This window comes from Podarcis liolepis (genome assembly GCF_965112155.1).
Source record: "Podarcis liolepis genome assembly, chromosome: 1".
NCBI lineage: Eukaryota > Metazoa > Chordata > Lepidosauria > Squamata > Lacertidae > Podarcis > Podarcis liolepis.
Window position 1 is genome coordinate 81,229,428 of NC_139554.1, and position 16,532 is coordinate 81,245,959.

Sequence of the window (16,532 nt, forward strand, 5' to 3'; positions counted from 1 at the left end):
GCAACCATAATGACTGCTAGTCAGTACGCACAGCCCCTCAGCGCCCCTCGCAGCCAGACAGCAGTCTTGTGAAAGGCCCCGCCCCCTTCACTCTCTCACCCACTGCTTTATTTATAGGGGACCCACCAAATGAGGTATGGGGGAATGGTGGAAGACTTTCTTAGGGGCATTCAAGTGACCCAGATCTTGTTTTCATAACAACAGGAAGTGCTACCATATTGAATGGGGTAGAATGTGTTAGAGTAAAGCACAGATCAAAACTTCCAGTAACACGTTGAAATGCTGTACTGAAGTGAAGACCCCTTGGGAATTCAGACCTCTGTGTGACAAAATGAGAAACAATAATGGCTTAAGGGTTTTTGTTAGAGCTCCAGCATTTTCAGGGCAGTTGGAGACTATGCAATACCGAAGGGCAAGGATACATACTCCAGCCTTCACGGAACAAAGACCACCTTCCAAACAAAGCATGGAAGACTCAGTTCCCTTGGAGAGCTCAAAAATAGCAGGAAGATATTTATTCTGGAGAATTTCCAGATTTGTTTTTTGAAGAGTTTCCCATATTTGTGCACCATAACAGATTTGTGAGAAGTCTTTGGCTTCAAAAATTTTGAGGGCTGGGGGAATGTGTCTACCTCCTTTGCTCCAATAAAACCTTGATAGAGAGTGAAATCTGTGTAATAATTTATACTCTAAAAAATGGGAAGGCACCTGGGGAAGAGGGAATAATTGGAGAAGTGTATAAAGCCAGGGGCAGATCTTCTATAAAACTAATGAATCTTAGTTTCAGAGCCCCTAATTCCAGAGGGGCACCAGAAGCGACTTTAGTCCACATTGCTTAAAAGTTTGAGGTCTAGTTGACCCAATTTGAGTTGCACGACTCAAATTTATTATTTTTTTGTTGTTGTATATATTTCAACTATCCTAAAATTTGAGAGTCAGTAGCACATATGTTGTAAAGGTGTGGTGATCTGTCATGCAACAGCCCCATTGAAGAAGATAACAGGGGTTACCCAGACCTTGTTGCTAGTTGCAAAGGGGTCCCCATAACAGTTCAAGCTTCAGGGCCCCCAAAATGTAGGTCCACCACTGTATAAAGCAGCTGTCTATTGATAGACCTCTATCCCAGCAGCTCTATTTACAGAAATTAATATTAGCAGTCACTTTCCCCCTCAATGGAATATTCATATAGTCATTTCTATATTTAAGAAAGATGATCCTAGCAAATCAGCCAATTATTGCCCTATTAGTTTGTTGCACATCTCATTGAAAATATATAACAAATACTTGTTAAATAAATCACATTATTGGCTTGAGTCTAGTGAGATGATAGCAGAAGAAGAGGAGGGGTTATATTGTAGTCACTCAACTACTGCTCACTGCTTTGTACTTTCCCATCTGGTACATAAATATGTAAAACTCAAGTGCAGATGTTTATTTGGAGTGTTTACTGACTTTTCAGCAGCTTTTCAAATCAGTATTAAAAACAGATAAAATAATTCACTGTCACAAGAAAAGGGAGGGTTATTGTGTATAATTCCTCAGGTACAGGAAGAAACAGGAAGTGCTGTCAGCATGGCAATGTCCTTTCCTCATAAACGTGTTGAAATCACTGTAGTTCTCAATTACATTTGTACGTACAGTTAAGAGTTACGATAGTCAAAGAACATTCAGATTTAATATTACACATGACATATCTTCAAAAATGCTTTTTAAAACTATTCTCCTTGTTTTGTTTATGTTCTTATTAAGCTTTTCATCTGCTGTTCAGCAGCAGGTCCAGGGTAGGTTCCAACAATTTAAAAATCAGTATTAAAAACAGTGAAAATAAATTGACTGTCACAGGAAAAGGGAGGGTCTTATTGTGTGCAATTCCTCAGTGGATGTGTGTAAATCATCACCACAGGCAGAAACGGGAAGTGTTGTCAGCATGGCACTGTCCGTTCCTCAATCACCCATCTGACAAAATCTTCTTGCTCAACCTGTAGTGGAGGGCCAACGAAAACTCACACTAGATGATTATAGGAATACCAAGTTCCTCATATGAGACATGAATGCATGCTCATATTCTACCACTGATATGCTCAAAATATTAGAAGTGTATTAAGCATTTGAAGGCTCTTCGGTTAATTGTCAGTCAACACTTACCACATACTCTCCAAAGTCTTGTACTGATTTATCTACCGATGTTTAATGCTTTAGACAACGTTCAGGCCTGCTTTGGTTTTGTTTTTTTTTGTACTTAAATGTGTTGTATCAAAAATCTTCTTGCAATGCACTAGTTCACTATACATTCCCCCGATTGTGTGTTATGTGCTTTTGTTGAACAATACGGGAAACCCATCCTAGAAACCTACCAACTAATGCTATGGCCATTACATCCCCACCCCATATATGACTTTTTCTGATGAGAAGGGCAATATTTGGTGGTGGTGGTGACTCATCATGTAGCTGGCTACCATTTCAACATCCCTTCAAAACGACACCTCTTCATAACATTTTGTGGCATTCTGTTAAGAACAGCATCCCTGACTGGCAACAGCCATTAAAAATGGGCTTGATTCCCTCACTCCTCAAATAGGGGAGCCATGCCTTGGGTAGAGTGAGGCAGCAAGTTGTGTTTTTTCCTTTTAAAATATTTTTAAAAAACAGCTGCTACATGTGAGGACAGTGGAGGGTCATCGTTTCCGCTTCAGCATTTAAAATTAAAGCTGTGGCGGCAGGAGTCTCCACAGCTCTAATTATAAACATGCGAAGGGGAGAATGAGAAAGGAAATAGAGTAAAAGAAACCATCTCTTTCACTGCCACTCTGGTGAGATCCCCTCCACGTTAACCTCCAAAATGGCTGCCTCAGCTTGTCAATGATTAATGGGATTATTATGAAAAACTGGGTGTGTTTTTTACTGTCTGCCTGTGTCATTTCCTTTGATTTGAGAAATGCAAATAACTATTCTCATAAACATGCTTATGAAGAACCTGCGGTCTTGATAGATCATACACAGTTTTGAAAGGTTTTGGGGAAATGTATTTGTAGATATATTTAATTACAATGCAAACAGATACCATGACTCCAGGATATCTTGTAAATTAGAAATAAAGAACGCACAATACAGCTATTAAGTACTGCAAGAACAACCATTGCCAGGTCATGGAAATAATTACAACTATTGACTTTGGATCAATGCAATTTGGTAAACAGCAGTATTGGAAAAACTGACACAAAAATTAAAAGGAGCAAAAGGCCCAAAGAAACATGGCAATTTTTATGCAATTTGGTGTGATGCTATTGATTATATGAATAATGAGACATATGGAAGAACAGTACCCATAGTTAACAGCACAGTTTGGAATGCATGAAGCATATATTTTAATTACTCCCTATGAATTCCTATAAATCCCTGTACAGTGGTACCTTGGTTTTTGAACGTCTTGGAAGTTGAACATTTTGGGTTTTGAATACTGAAAACCCAGAAGTAAATGCTTCCTTTTTCAAACACACCTTCTGTTGCGTGTACATGTTATTTTTCTTAATTTTCTGCGGACTGCCCTTAGTGCCTCAGTTTTCGAAAGTTTCAGAACTCGAACGGTCTTCCGGAAAGGATTACGTTTGAAAACCAAGGTACCACTGTAAATTAAAATTGTTATTGATACAAAATACCTTTTACTGTTAACAATCTAAGCACACACATTATTATACATCATTTCATATCTGTAATAATTATGCTATATATATTTAACAAAACACTGTCAAGAAATTCAGACATGTTTATTTGCACATATACTGTTGTTTTATTTTAATTCTCAATTTATGTAACTGTTGCATGTTGTATTTCTAAATGTAATAAATATAATTATTATTTTTAAAATAAAAATATATGGTTAACTCTATACAGATACTTGATTTATCCATGTGATCACTGTCATTAACTTCTTTAATGTCTATGTTCAGCACCAAACACAGTGTGGTATGTGGGAGCAAATAACTACACACAGACACAAGGTGGGGTTTAAAATTGCCACACATTTACTGGTTACAGTTTATAGAGATCTGCATGGTAACATAGGTGCCATCTTGCACTGAAGATTGTGGGTGCCCACAACGAAGGGCTTCAGTTTTGCCCATTGACTTTGTGGGGGCCCAGTGCATAACTGTCAACTTACAGACTTGAAAATAAGGGACCAGCAGCCTCAAAAATAAGGGATCAGCAGCCAAAATAAGGGATTTTGCTTAACTTATACAGAAATCCGGCACTCATGCAGCCATGCTGCTTTGGCTGCAACTGACTGTGTTTTGCAGGGGGTTGGACTAGATGATCCTAAGGGTCTACAACTCCGACCAAAGAAGTGGCAGACAAAACTGATGAACGACGTCGAGATGGCAAAGCTTACAGGCAGAATTAGAAACCAGGAAGAGGACCTCTTTAATAAAGAATGGGGAAAGTTTATCATTTATTTGAAAAGCTATTGTAAAGAGTTACATACATTGGTAGGATTGACAGAAAACTTGTAGTAAAAATTTGAACTATGGATGGACAAATGATTTATAAAAACAGAGTTATGAAAGGGATGCAGACGGGGAAATCACTACATTAAGATGCTGCACTGGTTGGAGGGTATGCTAAGCAGCACGTCGGGGCTGCTGTCGTCCTGGCGCGAGGAGTTCCATCGGCCCTTCCCTGCCCGAGAGAGAGGGAGGGAGAGAGACTCTTGCCCACGCCACCCGCGAGCCCGGCATGAGGTGGTTGTGGCGGGGCCACAGCCGCTGAAGCTCCGCCCTTCTGCGTCCCTCCCCATCCCCTCCTCTTCCTCCTCCCTCAGGCTGCCTCCTCGGCTCCGCCACCACTGCCGCCTCTGGCTCCCCTGGCAGCGCGGTGGAAGTCTTGCAAGAGAGGGGCTGCCTGCCCACCCACAACCACCCGTCTCCTCACGATGCGCCCCTGAGGGGGAAAAGGGAGAGACAGAGACGCGGCAGCTCGTGCACACGCTCTCTCAAGGCGGAGGACCCCGAGCCGCTGCTTCCCTCCCGAGCCAGGCGAGCATGAAACCCAGGAAATTTAAGGGACATCATTAATAAGGGACAGCAGTGGGACACGGAGCTGGGATAATGGAGTTTCCCGCCAGATAAGGGACAGTTGACAGCTATGGCCCAGTGCATGGTAAGGAGTAAAGATTCATTCATTATTATTAATAATAATAATAATAATAATAATAATAATAATAATAATAATTTATTATTTATACCCCGCCCATCTGGCTGGGCCTCCCCAGCCACTCTGGGCGGCTTCCATAGAAACCAAAAATACACTAAAATATCACATGTTAAAAACTTCCCTGAACAGGGCTGCCTTAAGATGTCTTCTGAATGTCAGGTAGTTGTTTATCGCTTTGACATCTCGTGGGAGGGCGTTCCACAGGGCGGGCGCCACTACCGAGAAGGCCCTCTGCCTGGTTCCCTGTAGCTTTGCTTCTCACAATGAGGGAACCGCCAGAAGGCCCTCGGCGCTGGACCTCAGCATCCTGCGCACAAGAAGAGTTTGGATTTGATATCCTGCTTTATCACTACCCGAAGGAGTCTCAAAGCGGCTAACATTCTCCTTTCCCTTCCTCCCCCACAACAAACACTGTGAGATGAACTTCTCAAGTACAAACCAGGACACCCAATTTTTGGATTGACTTGCCTAAGATCCAGGACAAAGCGCAGCCTTTTGGAAATTCCCCCGGGGACATCAATTCCGCCTTTGAAACCTGGTAAGATCCGGACATATGGCTGCCCTAGTTTACAGGGAAGGGACAGTTGTCTCCTTATCTGAAATCTGACAGCTGCTAGTTTATCAGACTGCTGAATAGTAAAAAATATTTCTGGAAACAAACAAAAGGATGTCAGGAACTGGTGTCAGTCCTGCCATCTGCCGAACCATGCTGGGTGCCTGATTATTAACCAATCAATCAATCAATCAATCAATCAATTAAATTTCTATACCACCCTTCATCCGAGGATCATAGGGCCTAGTGGTGGTTGACCTCTGTGGTGCCACTCCTTGCCGTCAATAAATTTGGGAAAAGGAAAAGTGGTGAGGAGGGTTTAGGAGAATCTGAAACTAGAGGCACCTGCTTCACCCCTGTGGTAATCACTAACAATCGCAGTCCTAGCACATATCCAGACTAGATGAATATATGCACCAGAAAGAAAAAGCAATTGATAATATTGATTATTGTTGATTTGCTGCTGTTGCTTTGCTGCAGTTGCACTTCCCAAAACTTCACACTTGGGTTCTTTATTCTGTCTATGGAGAAAAATCCATAGGATCATAGCGTGGAGGAGCAAGATTGTTTTCTGTGGGAATCAAGGCATCACTGCTGACAGAGTTTGGCACAAAAACCATTGCCTGCAACATTGAAATTCAGAAATTCAGTATAAGAAAAACAGTCATACCTCAGGTTAAAGACGCTCCAGGTTGAGCGTTTTCAGGTTGTGTCCCATGGCGACCCAGAAGTAATGGAATGCCACTCGTGCATGCGCAGACGCTCAAAATGACATCACATGCATGCGCAGAAGCGGTGAATCACGACCCACACACGCGCAGATTGCGTTCTGCTCAGGTTGCGAACGGGGCTCCGGAACAGATCCCGTGCGCAACCAGGGGTACCACTGTACTTTTCTTGTCATCATTTACTTAGCGTTGTCATCATGATGGATTACCTCAATACATTTTGGTTTCTGTTTTGTGTGAGTTTGCCTGTAAGTTCGCTCTATCACAGTTCTGTACAAAGTAATTTAGGTGTAGTGGCATACCTATCAGCTGTGTATGTATTACCATTTACTATGGCTCCAGAGTGCTCACACTGCTGGTGTTTGAAGCCACGGTCACATGACATTAACCACAATCCATATCTACCCTGTGTAGTTTCTTGAGAAATGCTGGTGTTTAGCATGTTTCCCCTCAAATCCATCTGACTGGAAAATGTAAGTCACAATTAAGTTAAGGTGTATACATTTGTAATAGCCAATGTGCATGCACAGATGACAGTACATGTGCAGGTGACAGCTTTTAGTGAATAGGAATTGCGGCGGGGGGGTTGCAGGTGTGGGGGAACCGAGCAGGTAATATGCATTGAATGAATATATCCTCACCCCATTTCTAGTGCATAATGCAATTGGGGGGGGGGAATGACCTCACTGCATTTTCCGTTAATGTCTACACCGCCATGTTAATATTTATTTACTTGATTTATTTTTATTATATTTTTATTAAAAACAAAATGAGAATACAAATGGCACAAAAACAAACCAATAACCCACAAACACATTTAAAAGGCCATAGAATGTTAATCAGCCAGACGCCTGGTCATAGAGAAATGTTTTTGCCTGGTGCCTAAATATATATAATGAAGCCTCCAAGTGTGTGTGTGTGTGTGTGTGTGTGTGTGTGTGTGAGAGAGAGAGAGAGAGAGAGAGAGAGAGAGAGAGAGAGACCCATGCCACTCCTTAAAGGCTAGAATATATAAACATGGGAAATGAAAAGTCAACTTTTCCTTGGGATCCTCAGTAAGATCTGCTTAAACTCCAAGCAAGTTATCAAGCGCTTACCGTCTCAAGATTATAGAAGTTCTCCTGGCACCCAATGTGTGACATCAGAACGGTGATGCAGAACTCCAGCAAGCTGAACAAGAGCAGCAAGAAAGAGAGACCAAAGCCTATGTTCTGCAAAATAAAAGAAGTACCTTTAATCTCTCTCTCTCAGCCCTTCTAACTAATTCAGCCACAACATTAGAAAGTGTGCAAGTAACCATCTTCTGGACCCTACTGCGCTGAAGATGTAAGTGAAAAATTTGCCTTGGAAAGGGCTTGGGCACCGATGACAATTGTCTGGTCATGAGTTATGCCTGACATAGATGGAAAAACCTACTGTATTGGGGTGGAGAATTATAATGCTGCACACAGTGCTATTTTTCTAGAAAAAGAGGTGCTGGAACTCGCCATGAACTTCTCCCTTGTTCTCTTAGAATGCCAATGGCGTCCTCCAGAGAGGTGCCAGAACTCAGTTCCAGTGAGTTCCTGCTGAAAGAAGCCCTGGCTGCATCTAACACTGTGCTAACTAGCACAAGCTCTTGCACAACAAAACTGCCAGTAGACCTGTTGTTGGATTCCTTAGATGTGCAGCCATGAGAAAATAGGTGCCTGCCTGAAACAGCAGGCAGTGTATTTCCATTCTAGTTGATTATTATAATAACCTTGTTAACATTAAGGATTTGGCGCCTCAGTTGGTGTATCCCTCTCCCCTCCCTAGCCTTTTAAAATTTGTATTATGTCTTTTGATATTCTAAGCCTGACGGCAGAGGAGGTGTTGCCTTCACTGACCTATAAGCCACTCTGGGAGCAAGATGGTTCTGTCCAGCTTGCCAGAATGCCTAGTTTCTAAAGCTGCAGCCTAAAATGCAAAAAAAAAAGGGGGGGGGTGCATGGATAGAAGACTCAAAAGTGCAGCTTGAACTTTGCTTGCTATTTTCACTTAGAACTTGTTGGAAGGACAACGGCAGAAATCATTCCATGTGCAACTCAAGGATTAATTCAGTTAGTGTTAAACTCAACTAGACAAGAAGGGGCGGTAGAGATGTTGCTTAGCAACCAGGCAGAGTGGTATGATATTTGCTGAGGTAGTATATGCCCTGATTGGCTGTGTAGTTCTGAGGGAGCTTTTCCTCTGCATGTTTGTTTGAATGTCTCTGCTATGAATGAGGCCTGAAGTAACAAAGAGGAAAACCCTGTTTATTTCTCCTCAAATTATTGTTGCTGCTGAGTTTCCTCAGTAATGTGTAACCAGGCTTTCTTTTCTTTCTGGATTCCATCTGCATTATTTAAGTGATTTGGTTACCACTGCTGAAGAGATTAGTTGGCTTTCAGATTAAATAGTAGCTGGTCTCTTTGGCAGTGGGAACTGCAAGCATAACTCTGTGTATGGGATTTTCCATCTCTTTATACGTATTACCAGTGCTTTTTTTCTAAAAAAATGTTTAGGGGTACTCTCATTTTCATACCCATATTGAAATACTGCCCCTCAATGATGCCAAAGCTAGATTCACAAAATGTTTAGGGGTATGTGTACCCCTGCATCCCCCCCGAAAAAGCACTGCATATTACTGTTAGCGTTCTTGTTCTTATTCTATTATATATTCATTGTTTTACTCATAAAAGTGACTCAGAACAACCTACAAACACAATTGATATGTGAAAATCAATTACAACAAACAGAATAAATGAAAACCTAAAAAACAAACACATCTATACAAATAAAAGACTACTCTGGCAGGGAGGGGGTGCACTGAGCAGGACCTCAGATGATGATCACAGGGTCTGGATTCGTATGGGAAGGTGTGGTCCTTGAGGAACTGGGGACCTGAGCTGCATAAGGTCGAAACAACCACTTTGAGTTGAGCCCTTCTTGGATGTTACCCAGAAAAGAAGTTCTGCATGGAATGCTGCATTCACTTACCTGTGACCAGTAATAAGGATTGCCTCGATTGAAAGCCAAATCACTTATATATAGAATGGTGCCAGCTGCTGACATCACAGAGCTTGTGATGTGCATTCCCACACTGCATTTCGCCTGAAACAGACAGTCAAAGAGCCAGTCTACTAAAAATTACAGAGACAGAATGCAGGTCTCCTGAAAGACAAATCATTTATTACTTACTGACTGACTTTCTTAGTTGCTTTATGTTGCCTAGGGCAACGCAAAGCAACATAAATCAATTTATCCAACAAATAGAGTCATGCTCAGTCCATGAGAAGCAAAGCACCTGTTCTGCAAGTAGCCTGAATTTCAAGCTGTATTGGAGTTTTCCTCAACGGTCATTTAAACCCAGAGAAAAACTGAAGTGGCTGAGGGCACTGTGGTGGCAGTGAACTAAAAACACAAATACAAATTAACATAAAAGCATATCACAATTTAAAAGCAATTTAAGACAACCCCACCCTACCCCAATTAAAAAGACACCCACCCCCGTTAAACACTAACTTAAAACTATCAAAACAATTAAAAACAGTTTAAATGTTTCAGATAGTTGGAGCCATGGAAGCATACCCCAACCCCAGTTGTATTTCATCAGTCAGTCTGGGTCTCAGCTGCCCTCCTAGGCCAGATGGACATGGTCTGCCTGCCAGGCAGGGGACAGATCAGGCGAGACTCACAGCCACAGGTCTCAGGCCAGAACAAGGTGGGGTCTGAGGCATAGGGGGCAGTGGGAGGTATGCCCCAGGAGGCTAAGGCAGGCCAGGACCCACAGCCCAGGTGGGGCTTGCTAGCTTGAGGAGAAGTTGAGGGTCAAGCCCAGGTGCAGCAATCAACATGCAAGACAAAAAAGTGAGGCAAATTTGGCCAGGCCATTTGGGTTTGTGGCACAAAACCAGCACAACACTTTGGCACTGGTTTGGCACTTTGGAGTCAAATAGGACGAGGTTGGGTTTGTTAGCTCTTTACTTGTGACCCCAGTTTGAGTGTCTATTACTCAGTTTAGGGGGTGGCACAAAACGTGGGCTTGCAGCACAAAATGGCACAAAAATAGCACAAAATGTTGGCACCTGTTTGGAGTCAATGCAACAAGGTTGTACTTTTTGGCATTAACTTGTGAGCCCAGTTTGCTTTGTCAGTTACTTGGTTTGGGGGGCAGAACAAAATGTGGGGTTCACAGCAGAAAACAGCACAAAGCTAGCACAAAACTTTGGCATTGGTTTGGGGGGATGCAGAATTTTAGGGTCACACATAAATGAAGCTGCATTTATCATTACTGCTAAACAAATTAATATTTCTCCTTTACTATATCAGTAGCATGAACAATAGCGCTTCCCAGCCATTAAGATTGACTGTTATAGAACTTTCTCTCTCACCAGACAGCGTGTTTGATGTTTCTCTGCTGACATTGACATGCTTCCTGAAACAATGAACTGTACAAAAAAAGGGGGGAAATATGTGTTTAACTGCAGCTCACTTCAAAAAATAAAAAACATACTCTCTATTGAGGAAAAAAACTGAGTTATATTGAGACAATAGTACCTCTTCTCTCTTTATTTTATTGTGTAGATTGGTCACACCAATTACTCATTCTCTACATACGAAAGGTCAACAGCTTGATAAGAGTTAGAAAATAGATACCCTTTCAAAACTCCGGATTCATAACCAGAAACACAGAAAAACAATGGCTCTCAAAGGTAAATGAAATACTACTTACAAATGCTCCACCCCAAAATGGATAACCTCCAACAGCAGCAAAAGATATATAGGAGTGACCAATAAGAAAAAGTAGGAGCGCTCCAAAGCCGATTTGCATTAATCCAATTAAGATCTGGACAGTCTATTGGAAGAAAATGTGCAAACAAGGTAAAAAAATTCTGCTCGTTCTTCAAAAAACATGAATTTTTACTCATTAACACAATCTGAAAAACACCCAGAAAGATTGGTCTGTCTATTCCTTTGGGTAAATAAAAATTTTAAAACAGGATAACTTCTCAAGAGGCTAGAGAGAACACCATGCGCATATAGATATATAGGCTGCATAAAGGTGGGGTGAGAGAAATTCAGAGAAAGACATTAGATTATAGCCAGACAGACTGATATTGGGACTAGTATCTGCCTCATCGTGAGGTAACAAACACAAGCCAGAAAGAGAAGGGAGGAAATCAGTATAAGCATGCATAGGATTGGCATTGCTACAGATTGGCTATGTTTGAAATGAACTGATTAGATCTTTAAAACTGAGTGATGCTCATTTGCAAACCTGAAGTTTCCTTTAGTGCAAAACCAGAACTTTTAAAAATTTATCCTGGTCCCAGAAAAGTTCCCTGAAAATGCTACCTTAGTCACCCATTGACTTCTATGAACCTTAAACATTTTGTCTACAGTTTTTGCTGCCCATATCCAGGAATATATTTTCAACTATCTCAGTTCCAGACTTCTATAATAATCAGTGCCATAAACCTATGTAAATGTGTGCTAAACTTTATGGATGACTTGACATTACCTCAACTGATAGAGGGACTCATATTTTGAAGGAGCCCCCCTTCAGAAGGGTTTTCTAGCAATCGTTTAAAAATAAGTGTCTCAGAATTCCTATTTTGAATTAATGTGGGAGTAATTCAATCACTTTTGGGGATACACTATTTTCCCTCTGTTTGGGGGTGAAGAAGAAATCTTCTCCCTTAGACTACTAGCTGGCTTGTTAAGAACTCCTGTAATGTCCATTTCAATGTCCCCATGCCCCAGTCGATCAGTCACTGAGTCAGCCAATAGGGGCAAGCATCTTGAATTCATAGAAAATCTGAGAATAATCTGTATGAGTCTTGCCCTCTGGATTGCCCTCAAATTCTTGCCCTCTGGATATTTTGGGTTAGAACTCACATCACCCCTGATCACTGACCATGCTGTCCGGGGCTGTCTGGGAAGGCTGATCTGGATTATCTCTTTTGGCACCACCTTTCTCAACCAACTTCTGTTGTTCAGTGTAAAAAAGTCTGATTATCCTTCCTATTATATTTTTTGGCACCACCCCCCTTTTACATTAATCCCTGTTGATCAGTGTAATAATATTTGGTGTTTGGTCCTTCCTGCACTGACCTCACTCTTGAAGGAAAGGCACTATTGTAATTTTTTTCAGCTGGAACTCACCAGAACTCAGTTCCGGCACCTCTCAGGTGAGTGCCATTGCCATTACCGTCATACCTTGGATCTCAAACGCCTTGGCTCCCGAACAAATCGGCTCTAGGACAATTGAAACCTGGATGTGAGTGTTCCGGTTTTCGAACAATTTTTGGAAGCCAAATGTCTGGTGTGGCTTCCGATTGGCTGCAGGACCATGCTTTGGTTTCTGAATGTTTTGGTAGTCGAAAGGATTTCCGGAACGGATTCCGTTTGACTTCCAAGGTACAACTGTATAAGAGAAAAAGGGAGGTGTTCATGGTAAGTTCCAGCACCTCTTTTTCTAGAAAAACAGACTGCTCACGATGCACCTAAATGTGAGCAGATCTGACACACTTACCCCCAGAGTCTTGGTCTCCATTTTGAGGAGTTTTTCCCATGTCTTCACATGCTGAGGTTGGTTGCTGGGGCTTCCAACCTGCTGGCCAACATATGGCATGTATTGTGCTGCCCCTGCTGGTTGGATAACAGCACCAGGGATCCCCTCGCCTGCCTGGATTACATTCGCAGCAATTGCAGGAATGTACACCACCGTTCCGCTAGCCATTCTCCCTTGATGCGTTGCCATTGTTTAGATATCTTCAAGCAAACTAATAAACCAAAGATATAAACAAAAGAAAAGGGGGGGACTCTCAAATTTGGGGACAAGTTACTAACGTACCCCCAACATGCACAGCCACATATTCATACATGATGTGATATATACTAAAACTGAACCCATGAAATTGTGCTTCCTAGCAGTGGGTTGACTCATGAGTCAATGGTGCATTATTTGTGAGCAATTGCTATCCTGCTTTTTGCCTAAGGCAGCACACACAGGAAAATTCTTGGTCAAGGGCAGATAAGGGACAGAAGGAAATAAACACCAGTCCCAAAAACTGTTTAATTAATGCCAGGAATTGCAATCAATTACTAGTAATTTCTTCTTTGTCTAAAACAGAGTAGCCCAAACTACTAACGCAGAACTTCCTTGTTATTCAGCCCTCCCTACAGTGGGAGTTTCAGTTTTCATACCATACCATATGAGGTATTGTCTCCTCTTTAGTCAGGATTGCATTTCACAACCATAATGCTGCATAGTAAGTTTAAGTTTCAGAACAGTGGGAGAGCGAGTGTAGCAGTAAAATGCATTTTGCGGTTAGGGGAGATTCACAGCAAGGAATCAAAGGCAAATTCTTGGCTATATTCAAGATCCACCTGCAAAAAAAGGGGTGTATTTTAAGAGGTGTTTGAGGTTATTTTGTAATACTGTACTTCTCTCTCTTTCTGGGTGTGTAATTGGCATTCCTGAGGAAATTATCTGTATATATTTGGTACGCTGTGATGAATGCAGCTACCCTCAAACACTCCCTAAACAGAGTTCCTGATTTCAGCAGAGGGTTGCCAACATTTTACTGTGACTGTGCTCTTGTGCCTTTCATGGCAGCTTCACCTAAAGTGATTAGGAGGGGATCCTGCCCATGCAAGGGCACCATGTGCCTATGCCCCATGTTGTGGAAAGCTCCTAGCGATTTCAGCAGATGTCGGTAAGGGCACAGGTGTCATTTTAAAAATCAGTTACTCTGTCGCAGGGACCCATTGGGGAGGCGTCCACATTATTCTGCATCCATGTTGGCTTTCTTTTCTTCCGATCCGTTGAAACTTTTCGCCACACAGGCCTCCATGCCCGAGGTGGCCACAGATCACAGCTTTAGCCGTTATCTTTACGAGGATTTCCCATGGGGGAGAAGGAACTTCAGTGGTTCAATCAGTCACTGTATAGCTTTAAATCCTGACTGTAAAGATTCTTATCGGAAGAGTTTGGCCAGCTCTCTCTGCCACTAACAAAGCAAAACTAACAATGCATCTTGTGTGCCGTACAATTGCTGGTAAGAACTGGCAGGAAAGGGCACTTAAACCTGTCCCAGCTCACTGCCTCTCACCTCTAAATGCCCCCTACCTGCATTTCAGGAAAGAATTGGTAGGCATTTTAGAAAGGGTGAAGCACCCCTCTCTGCCCACAGTTCCTCCCCAGCAAATTATCCCTCCCTTGCGCAGTGGCGTAGCATGGGGGGTGCAGAGGGGGCCGGCCGCACCGGGCGCAGCATCTGGGGGTTAGGGTTAGGGGGCACAAATCCACGGGTTAGGGGGCGCAAATTACTTGCCTTGCCCCAGGTGCTGACAACCCACGCTACGCCACTGCCCTTGCCTCTCCCTTAGTAACACCCATAGCTGCAACACACACCTAAATATTTTTACAGTACCTGTTTCTGCCCTTCTGCTTATTCAGGAGTGAAGGCAGAAGCTCTTAGCTCATGTTCAGGAGCTCCTTCATGCCTTTCAGAGGAGGAGAGCTGCGGATCAAAAGGAAGCACTGTTCCCCAAATTAAGATAACGCTCTACAGATGTACTCACGTTACACCGGCGGCCCCGTGTTCCTTCAGCAGGGAGTGAAAGGCACAACACGAAGAATTTGGCCAGCCTCGTCTCGTCCTCCCCATTCCCCTTTCGGGGAAATTCGCTCCTTTTGTTGTGACGCGCATCTGGCTGCAGCCTCTTTCCCCACCCCGGAGAGTCTTTCCATTCCATTCCTGCCAGGGAGATTCTGAATCCGGACCAGAGACAGCCTTGAGGAGCTGTGAAGCTGCACAGGGGCCTCTTGTTTAACTTGTCAGGCCCCACATAGCTTTGCAAATGTGCCAGCAGTTTTATTGCTCAGATGTCCCACTGAAAATGGGGTGGTTGGGGGACAAGGGTGGGGAGATGTCCTGCACCACAAGGTTTGATGAGGCCCTAAGCTACTGAAGGTAACGGGGTCCTTTATATGTCCAGCTGTCCTTTGTCAACAACAAATTGTCGCTGTTTTTTGTGTTGAATATATGCTATATGGTAATGCATGGACCTAATAGGTATCTAAAGCCATTTGCACATGTAGAATGTAGGCACCTTATATATAGTAATGAGCAAAGCAGTGATATTTTAGGGAGCAGGCTAGTAGGCGGGGCCTATTACTTACATCATAGGAGCCTACACAACACAAAATACTGTTGCTGTATGCAGGTTTTATTTTATTTGTTTTTTATCTTGTATTTTAAAGATGTACATCCAGTTTGTTTCCTTTAAATGCTTTTTGGGGGCCCCAAGAGAGTGGGGCCCTAAGCTATAGCTTGTTTAACATATACATAAATCCGACACTGCACAAAAGCATGCTTGTGTTCTTTACAATTTGCAGTCAACTGAGTTAGAGGCAGCACTTAACTCCACTAACCAGAGAGGGGCTGGGCCCTTGATCTATGTGGAAGTATCAGTTGGTATCTTGATTGGATTAGGCATTATTTTTGTATATGCAATTAATTAATGTAACTCTCACCCAAAGTCCTTGTGCTACGCTTGTTTTTATGCAGGGAATCATTTTGGCTGTTTTTTATACATCCTGTTGTGAAACCACTTCAAAATTTCACTTAATAGAAAGCAGTTAATAAATGAAATAAATAATAATATTAAGCCCTGCTTCTGCGTGTTAACTGTGTCAGAGGAGGGAGGCTGTGATTGTTCAGTGTGGGGTGGGGAGCAGCAGCTCAGCAGCTCTTTCTCTTATGTAACTGTTCTTCCTCCTAAATAAGTCTGGCCTTCAATTCAATAGCTGTTCTTGGGAGGCTCATGCGAGGAATATGCTGCTTTCCCATTATTATTTTTTAATATTCAGGATGCTTTTAGCAATGCCTTTTGTAAAAGCAGGTCTAGAGACCTCAGTCCCTAAATTTGCCATTTTAGAAGGATATTTTTAAGCAGCTACCTGATAGAATTAGGATGCACAGAATCTGATAAGGATTGCAAAAGCTCTAAGATGACAGATATACATAGCA

At 42.5% G+C, this 16,532-nt stretch overlaps 1 protein-coding gene across 3 annotated transcripts; it reads right to left on the reverse strand.

Moving 5' to 3' along the window:
• Nucleotides 1-5,530: 5,530 nt before the first annotated feature.
• On the reverse strand, nucleotides 5,531-15,356 carry LOC310704734 (membrane-spanning 4-domains subfamily A member 15-like). Of its 3 annotated transcripts, none has more exons than XR_014524975.1 (7): nucleotides 14,931-15,338; nucleotides 13,028-13,277; nucleotides 11,225-11,347; nucleotides 10,884-10,940; nucleotides 8,491-9,603; nucleotides 7,587-8,394; nucleotides 5,531-6,384 (listed from the first exon to the last, which is right to left on the reverse strand). XR_014524975.1 is itself a non-coding variant. In XM_083498655.1 (7 exons), exons 2-7 carry the CDS (start codon nucleotides 13,253-13,255, stop codon nucleotides 6,283-6,285), a joined length of 738 nt encoding a protein of 245 aa, XP_083354781.1. In that variant the 5' UTR covers nucleotides 13,256-13,277; nucleotides 15,082-15,356; the 3' UTR covers nucleotides 5,588-6,282. The 3 variants fall into 3 exon arrangements, 2 of the variants coding, with proteins under 2 accessions (XP_083354781.1, XP_083354782.1); XM_083498655.1 differs by having other exon boundaries at nucleotides 5,588-6,384; nucleotides 7,587-7,700; nucleotides 9,490-9,603; nucleotides 15,082-15,356; XM_083498656.1 differs by having other exon boundaries at nucleotides 5,588-6,384; nucleotides 7,587-7,700; nucleotides 9,490-9,603; nucleotides 14,931-15,317.
• Between the last annotated feature and the right edge of the window lie 1,176 nt (nucleotides 15,357-16,532).